At 45.4% G+C, this 9,365-nt stretch overlaps 1 protein-coding gene across 1 annotated transcript; it reads right to left on the bottom strand.

Moving 5' to 3' along the window:
• Positions 1-505: 505 nt before the first annotated feature.
• ING2 (inhibitor of growth family member 2) lies at positions 506-6,712 on the bottom strand. Its single transcript, XM_021694228.1, has 2 exons — positions 6,319-6,712; positions 506-1,435 (listed from the first exon to the last, which is right to left on the bottom strand). Exons 1-2 carry the CDS (start codon positions 6,488-6,490, stop codon positions 765-767), a joined length of 843 nt encoding a protein of 280 aa, XP_021549903.1. The 5' UTR covers positions 6,491-6,712; the 3' UTR covers positions 506-764.
• Positions 6,713-9,365: the final 2,653 nt, after the last annotated feature.

The raw sequence follows: 9,365 nt of genomic DNA, 5'->3' as shown, positions 1-9,365 counted from the left end.
CATATTTTCCAATATAAGCCAATGGCACCATTTTTGGTATCCTAACTATGCTTACCTGTCCCAATTAAAACAAAACAAAACACAACTCCCTTATTAAGCACTAGATTAAATGTATCTATGATTCAGCAGCAAGGCATTTACAAATGGGCTACTGACAGTGTATCAAAATGCTACTAAGGAAAATACAGCAGCAAATACTCTAGTAAGAGCACATTATTCCACATGGAATCCCAAATTATTCTTATCTCTAGCTCCTTAAACTCTTGGAAGACTAGAGATGAACAAGTGTATGTATAAATGGGGCTAGGGAGAAAGAAGCTCTAAATGTAGTGCTCATATTGTAAATTACCCAAGATAATCTGAATGCTTACAGAGAACTCCAACTGTACCTAAATTTTTTAAAGCCCAGAGAACTAAAATGCTAGCAAAATTTTGGTGTTTACCCAAAAAACAGCATTGTAGTTTTAAATGAAAATGAAATAGGCATGGTTTGTGAAGTTTTTATAATATTCACACCACCCTCTCCCTATTCCCTGCTCCTTTCATCAGGTGATCTAAAGACTACCTGGTTTAAAATATTTGGTAATTCAGTGCAGAAAATTAAGGTCACAGACAAAGTACAACAACTTTTAATACACCATTAATACTAATGATTAAAAATTATTGCATAGTCTTATGCATTTACCCTAAAACATTTTCCGAAAGTAAATTCTGAAAGAATTATATAAAAGACAAATAACCTTTTAAAATGTGGAGGGCATTTACTACCTCGATCTTCTATCCTTTTTTGCCTTGTCAGTACTTTTGTCCATTGTTTTCTCATTATCTCCCCTGCACTTTGGGCAATACCACTTCCCCTTTGGTTTATAGGTAAGCGAAACACACGAAAAGTGAAACCATTCAATTGGACACTGTTCATTGTCACATCCGATCATTTCCCCATAAGACACTTGGTTACATAAACAGTATGTAGGTTCATTGGGATCAATTGCAAACTCAACAGGTGATGCTTCCCTTTCCTGCTTGGCCTTGGAGCGTTTCTTTTTCTTGGCTGACTTGGATTTCTTTTCTTTAGGTGGCTGATCATCACAGTCTTCAATCCCATTCGTCATGTGACATAAATCACGGCTTTCACTGGTTCGCTGTCTGCGGGGTCTTCTTGAAGATCTTTCCGGTTGGCTGGAATCCATCTTTGCCTTATCTGAGGCCCGTTCACCTTCAGCAGGATCTTGAAAACACTGTGAATGCAACTCCATTTGCCTTGCCCGATTTTCCACCAATTCGAGCATCTGTGTGACAATCTGAATTTTTTCATCTCCCAATTCTTGACTATTGATTAATGCTCTCTGGAGATGTTGCTGTAGGCGTTTTTTCTGGTTTGAATCATCTTCTTTCTTATATTTTTCATAGACATCATCAATTTCCTTTAATGTTTCTAAAAACGTAAGAGAAAAATCAGAACATTTGTGCATTAGCACATAAAATATTTTTTAAGTTATCTTTCACAGAACTAGTAAAATTGAATGAACTCAAATCATAAATCACACTCCTCTTGGTATGTATACATTGAAAGACATTATTTCCCATAGAAAGACCGTATGTTATCCAATATGAAAGTATATTTAGAAATAAACTAATAAGAATACAAAGCTTTTTTACAATTATTTATTTATTTATTTATTTATTTTTACAAAGCTTTCTAATACTCAGTCTATATTAAAAAGGATAAGAGGAGTGCGTGGCTGGCTCAGTTGGTAGAGCATATGACTCCTGATCTAGGGGTCATGAATTCAAGCCCACATTGGGTGTTGAGCTTACTTAAAAAACAAAAACAAAAAAAACACTGGGGTGTCTGGGTGGCTCAGTCGGTTGAGCATCTGCCTTCGGCTTTGGTCATGATCCCATCGGGCTCCTTCCCAGGGGTTGTGGGGGGAGAGCCTGCTTCTCCATCTCTCTCTGCCTGCAGTTCCCCCTGCTTGTGCTCTCTCTCTCTCTCTCTGTCAAGTAAATAAATAAAATCTTAAAAAAAAAATTTTTTTTTTAAAGATTTTATTTATTTATTTATTTGAGAGAGAGAGAGAGAAACAGCATGAGAGGGGAGAGGGTCAGAGGGAGAAGCAGGCTCCCCGCTGAGCCGGGAGCCCGATGTGGGACTCGATCCCAGGACTCCGGGACCATGACCTGAGCCGAAGGCAGTCGCCCAACCAACTGAGCCACCCAGGCGCCCAAAAAAAATTTTTTTTTAAAGGATAGGAGATATGTGTACTAATTAATACTCGAAGTATTTTACATGGGCAAGAACATTGTATGCCACTTTATAGTCTACCTAGTGAAGTCACTTATACGTCATCTGAACCTCAAAACACTGTAATAAAATTTACATGCCAGACTTCAACTGTAAAACTTAGAGAGGTTCTAAAACTAAGCTACAGATGACTATCCATCTGTGTTTACAGGATTTACAGTTCAATCAATGACTTGCTACATGACTCCAGAGAGACATTCACCTTGACGTTCATATCATATTGCTGGGCGCTCTTAAACAAAGCAAACACAAGTAACTCTTCCCACCATATTAGTTTTAATAGCTCATTTATTTTATCATATGGGAGATTCTGAAAACCAAACTATTTCCAGGGTAGGTTTAGGTTCAGATTCTGGCATCAACTGACTAAGCTACTAATAAAATTACAGTAAAGTCAGCACTGGGGCACTCTGCTTTTGTAGATAACTCAGCAGTTGGTTTTAAGCTTTTTAAACTGCTGATTTGGGTATTGTATAGCGTGTGGGACACATTTAAATCAATTAAAAATGTCTGAGTCACTAGATGGTATACAAAAATCTGAAAATATAGTTCCAGATGTCACAAAAAATTTATATAAGATTAGTTTTTTATTCAAATCTGTTCTATTTCTTGTCCTTATGAGATAAAGCTATCTAAAAGAGAATTCTGTCTTACTAAAGGTGGAGAAACAAAAATTGACTCTAATTTACCACACCACATGGCGTATCATTTATTATATTCTAATAGTACTACCAGCACGTGGCATACCTTCTAATATTGTTTTACCTTCTAATATTATTACTCTAATGATAACAACAGAAATGTTAGACGAGTAAAATGTGTACACTACGGCTGTCTGCAAGAAAGGTTAACACAAAGCAGGTCTTCAACACGACTCTTAGGCATTAACTCCTCCCTAGAAATTAAACGTACTCACACTTGATGGACAACTGCTTAACCTGGGATACATGACAAACTGCCACCACACATTTGAGGGTACTCATACCTGCACAGCATATTTTAAAACAAAGTTCATATCTAGCCCATTTGCCCAGCTAGGTATGTAAGTGGTTTTCTTAAGAACATAATTTTTCTCCAGGAAAAATAATTATGTATTTTCCCCTCAGACACAAAACTTGAGGATTAAAAAATAAAGGTAAATCTTATTTTAAATATTCTGTACCTAACTATCAGGAGTTAGACGCTAATTATATTTTATCATACAGGCACACTGATAACTGTATATGAGAAGAATTCTTATTTCTAAGACTCCTTAACTACATAGTGAAAGAAGGGAAACTAACACTTACTAAGCCCCTTTTATGCGATAAAGATTTTCTCATTTAATCTCCAAGGCAACCCCATGAGGAAGCTATCACTTCTATACATGAAGAAAATGAAGTTCAAGAGGTAACAACCCCAGACTTTGAACTCTGCCAGACAGGTATGTCTGGCTCCACCGTTTAGCACTTTCTACTAAGCTGCATGGACGGCACTTGAAATTATTAATTTTTAGTTCAATGGTTATTTACCCAAGCAATTATGAACAAGAATATTGGATCAAAAACTGAGGCTCTCTAATAACCATATCCCATAATAAATACTTCTCTCAATTGTGAAACTGTTGTCTTCATTTCTCTATTTTTAAAAGTTTTTGATTCTTCAGTAATTTCTCAAAGCATCTCAAATAGGTAAGAGAGAAATTTTTTTGATTTCCTGTATAATTTATATCACTAAATACTGCAGGAAGTATTAAATCCAAAAACAGAAGATACTTAAGAACTAGCAAAGAAATAAAAAGCATATGAAATGTGAACCAAGAACACACAAATATATAAAGCTAAATTGTGGAAGCGGAGCTTAGTAAGCATGGGCACAGACTGAAAACTAGATCCTTCTTCTATATTAATCTTGAAATAACCAACCTTAATGGAGCTGAAAATGTTTATAATCTCTCAATCTTTTAAAGCCTAATACTGTTTCTCATGTTACTAGAGCTACTTAGGACAATTCTAGATGATCAAGATGGCAGATTTCCCTGTAACCGATTTTCCCTCCCAAATTCAGATGAAAATAGCTTAGCTCTTTTAAAGGCAAATATGTGTCTTTAAGGAAATGTAAAACCATGCAAGTTTTACAAACCTCAGAGTTACTATTTGAAAAACTAAAAGTGTTCAATATACAGCACATATGTATCACTTTTAGGCTACAATTCATGTATGTGCTCCATGTCTGTAGAAAATATCTTTGGAGAGTTTTTACTAAGTAAGTTTTTATAAAAAGTTAATAGTTAAAAAAAAAAAAAAAAGGATGTGCACATGAAGTAGCCAGCCTACTTCCCCACCTAGTTAATTGAACAAGTCACTTAAACTCCTTGTAAACTTTAACTGGTCTGTAAAATATATTTTTACTTCATAGGATTATTGTGAGATAATGTTCTGGACCTGGCACAGTGATGACACACAGTAAGTAAACACTATTTAATTCTCTTTCCCCCAAAAGAGATCAGTCTTATCAACAACCCTATCGTATGGGTTCGGAAGGCAGAAATAAATTACAGATTCGAAAACACAGAAACAATTAAATATTCTAACATGCTACAGGCCAGAAAATGTCACCCCAGAAGTGGGTTCCTTTGAGACTAAATCATAAGGTTAGTGACGGGTCTAGAAAAACAGAGAACGGGGTCCAAAAAGTTATTTTTTTAAAGTCCGTACGACTGTTTCCACATTATGTCCAAGGTCTATTCCTTGATCAGGCTTATTAAACGCAAAACGGTTCCCCATTTAAATTTCTCCCCTAGTAGTACACGAAAGGTCCACCAATAGTCGATGATAAATGATACCCTCTGTAGGAAAAGACTGATTCCCCGTCTTAGTTTTCTTGGGTCTGACCACAAAGGGTGGTTTTTGCCTCATCACTCAAACTTGGCGAAGGAGGGACCCATGGGTTAAGGGACGCCAGGCGGTTGCCCAGTCAACCACCCACTTCCACCTGGGGCCCGGAAGTGACGCAGGCCCGGAACCTACGCGGTGCTAGAGTCAGCGATGGTCCTAGTAGCTGAGCGTTTCTTCGTCCTGATTGAGTGATGGAGAAAGGGTCGAAAAACCACGATAAACATGTCCCAAACCTCAACACTGACTCTGCTAGGAAAGAACTAACGTTCGGCAAGGTTCCGACACCTTCCCACCAGCCAGCTCCGCCCAAACCTTTCGGCAACCAGCCATTTTCGAGGCGGGCGGGAGCGCGCCCGTCCACGCCCCTCCCATGTTCTACGTCACTCCCTCGGGCCCCGCCCCAGGGACCGCAGGCCCTCCCCGCCACACACACGCCCCTTTTCCTTTGCCCGCGGGGACCCCTCCCCTTTTAACCATTTGGCTGATGGCGCTCGGGAAAGGCTGCGGCCCGGAACTTTCCCTGGGGCGGGAGAAGGGAACGTACTCCGTTCCAGAGCCGGGAGCCGGAGAGCCGAGGGAGGGACCTCCCCGAGTCCGCCTTCGCGGCCCTCTCCTGCCCCCTCCCCCCCGCACGTTCCAATGCATCTGCTCTCGGGGTGGGGGCCGGAGGGGGGGTGGGGAAAGCCAAGGCCCGGAGAGCAGCGGGAGCCCGGCTGCGGCCGGCCGCTCACTCCCTACAGCCCTCCGCCCGCTGCACGCTCCCTCGCCGGGGCAGAAGGGTCTGCGGCACGGGGCAGGCAAGCGCCGGAACAAATGCTGCTTAAAATGGCTGATTCCTCTCCACACCAGCTGCAGCCGCTGGGTCTGCAGCGGGGCTGACGAGCGGCCCCCACCCCCACCCGTGATACCCCACAGAAGTCCTCGCCGACCGCAGCGGGGGGAAGGGAGGGCCGCGAACCCGGTCTCCAGTCCCTCTCCTCCGTCCCACACACCAGACCCTGTCTGTGCACTCGGGGAGACTGTCACAGGAGAAATGGAAAGTGGCACTTCCCCGGGCAGGCTCCGAGCGACAGTGCCCGGACGCCAGTGAATCCGACTGAGGGGAGGACCCGCACAGGCGGCCCCGCGGCCCCCTACCTTGATATTTGTTGTCCAGCTCTCGAAGCACAGACACGTTCCTCTGCATGTCGTGGGGCAGCGACTCCACACACTCGAGGTAGTCCTGCACGTAGCAGGTGAGGAGCCGGCTCCGCTCCCCGGTCAGGAGCGCGGCCGACGAGTATAGTTGCTGCTGCTGCTGCCCTAACATCCTGCCGCCGCTGCTGCTCCTCGCCGCCGCCGCCGCCGCCGCCTCCGCATCCAGCAGCCACACATGCAACAGCCACGGCGGCCGCGGCTCCTCTGCTGGGCAGCCCGGCGCCGCGGGGACACCGGCAGCCGCTCAAGAGGGCACAGCCGAGTCCCCCGATCTCCACTCCCCCCAAAAGAAGCCCGCACTCCCCGCCCCCGCGGTAACAAGCCCAGGGGCGGGGCGAGATCAGGGCTCCCTCCTTTTTCCCCTCCCTCCCCAGGACTAGAGCAGCGGGGATCCCCCGGCGGACCTGGCGCCGGGGTCCCGGGCGTTGACACTTCCCGTCCCCCTCGGAGTCCCCCGATGCTACCAATGCCGTCTCGTAGCACGGACCCCCATGACAAGCCCCTCGCTGCCCCCTTTCCTCCCAATCACCCTCCGTGCCTGTCGGAGAGTCTCTCACTGGACTGCCCCCGCCCCTCTGGCTGCGGCCGCCTCTGCGCCTGCGCAGGACTTACTCCTAATAAGGACGGGGGCCCGCCCCTACCGCCCTACCGAAGGGTTCGCATTCTCCCGCCTTCCCACCGCCGCTCGGGCGATTGGTCTGTCAACTCTCGGCCCGGGGGGAGGGTGCGGAGGACGGCCAAACGGCAAGCTGCGCCCCGCCCCCTCTTAAAGGGGAAGGACTGTCAGGCCCGCCTCTGCTCAATGTCTGAATGGGACTTGAGAGAGAAGGTGGCCGGCTCCTTCCTTCCGCCTTTCCCACAGGGAGGGGGAATCTCGGTCCAACTCCCTCGGCCCGGTGTTACCGACATTTTCCCCATCAGGTGGCTCTGGCGCGGCAACTCGCGGGGCTTTAAAAGAGCAGCAGGCGGCCGGCCGCTTTTCGCTACAACCTGGAGTAAGGCCGGCGGGAACTACGCGACCCAGCGTGCAGCGGACGCGGATCCCGGCATGCTCGGCGGCTGTATTCCCGCCGAGCCGCCGCGGCTCGTCCGGCCGCCGCCTCAGCACAGTCCGCGGGCCCCGGCCCTCCTGCGGCGGCTTTCGGGCTCACGGAGCGCCGGGAGGGGGCGCGGGGGGGGCTGGTCGCCGAGGTAGGCGGTGCTTCCGCGGGCCCCCTGCATTTTCTTTCTCTTTTAGTCGGCTCGCCTTTTAAATCTCCCTCCTGGCTTTTAGCATGTTTCCGCCCTTCCTCATATGCGGGAGGTCTCCCGCCTCCGAAGTACCTTGCAGGTTTTGTCCACCTTCCGGCTCTTCAGGAATCCTCCGTTTAGTTTAGCCTGCCTCTGCCCCAGAAACGTGTTTGTCCAACACACAACCTTTAAAAAGAATTTTATCCCCTCCGGGTGTCAGAACGTTTAAGCATTAAACGTCGGCGCGGGCTTAGAGGCAGGAGGGGCACACCACCCCCTTTTCATCTCTTTTTACCCTAAGACTGAAAACGGCTGGGGGTCGGGGGGCGGGAAGAAGGGAAATGAGGATAAAAGCCTAATCAGTAAACAGGCCCATGTCCTTATCCATGTGATCGACTTTCAGGGCTTAATTTTTGTGTAGTGTTAAATGAAACGCCCAGCAGAGATGCTAATTTTAATGCCCGACTGACTCTCAGGATGTAATAACATTTGTTTTTGAAAGAAATGGCTGTAAATAGAACGAATACGCGGGGAATTTTAGTGGAATGCCTATGAAAGCAAGTCCTTTTCTGAGTAGTACCTTTGAGTTAAAAAGGAAACGTAAGTGGATTTCTCCTTCTATCCAGAGCACTTTTGAAAACAGTAGTAGAAGTAACCATTGACGTCCAGCGAGAAGTCTAGACTTTGATCTACAGGAAATTTTAAATTGCAAGCCAAAACAAAGCCCTCCAGAAAATTCGACATCTTGGTAACAACAAAAATATTGCACGGGACTCGGAGATTGTGTGGTGTTGTTATCCTGTGACACTTATGTGGTTTTGACTGCTTGAATATTAAATCAACCCGGGCAGTACGGTGTGGTGTGTTTCGGAGAACCGTCTAGGGATTTCATTGTCATTCTTTAAATCCTTCAGATTAAACAGCCAGGTTTTGTCAAAAACCAGTCACTGTTAAAAATGCAATTTTATTACTTTTTACCTGAACCCTACTGTTCTTGTTTACTAATGGGTTTGATTCAGGTAGTCTTTATTGGAGGCCCAAAATAATGTAAGATGCCTTTTTTACTGATTTAGGTTAGGCCCTGAATGTACCTATGGATTTTATTCAACCTGAGAAGTAACCTGCAGGCATATAGGACACGTGGTTAGAACCTAGCAGTAAGAAGGCAGAGAGATGGGGCGCCTGAGTGGCTCAGTGGGTTAAGCAGCTGCTTTCCGCTCGGGTCATGATCCCAGGGTCCTGAGATCGAGCCCCGCATCCGGCTCCCTGCTCGGCGGAGAGCCTGCTTCTCCTTCTCCCTCTGTCTGCCGCTCTGCCTACTTGTGCTCTCTCTCTATCTCTGTTAAATAAATAAATAAATAAAAATCTTTAAAAAAAAAAAAAGGCAGAGAGATGCAGAATATTTAAGACTACCGCCTCAAGGAACCTAGAGCAAGAAGAGAGGAAAGGAGGCTGAGTATGATAATGGAGATCTTTTATACATTATTTTCTCCTTTTTGCTATATTTATAAAAATTAAAGGCTTATTCCTGCCATATTTATGAAAGCACATTGTGGGGGTGGGAAGAGTACTTACATGGAAAAAAAAAATCACCATATTCCTTAAACTCAACTCGACCGTTGGTTATTTATCATGTTCTTTTCTTCTCAGTAACCACTTAACTGGACATTTTGGGGCTTTTCAAGACTTTTTTGCCGTGCTGAGCCAAATGCGAAATTTTAAAGCCCCCAATTCTCTGCAATGTAGAAATTAATTGG

Source organism: Neomonachus schauinslandi, chromosome 2, assembly GCF_002201575.2.
Source record: "Neomonachus schauinslandi chromosome 2, ASM220157v2, whole genome shotgun sequence".
Taxonomy (NCBI): domain Eukaryota; kingdom Metazoa; phylum Chordata; class Mammalia; order Carnivora; family Phocidae; genus Neomonachus; species Neomonachus schauinslandi.
Note: the sequence above shows the minus strand (reverse complement) of the source record. Positions and strands in the feature narration are given on the sequence as shown.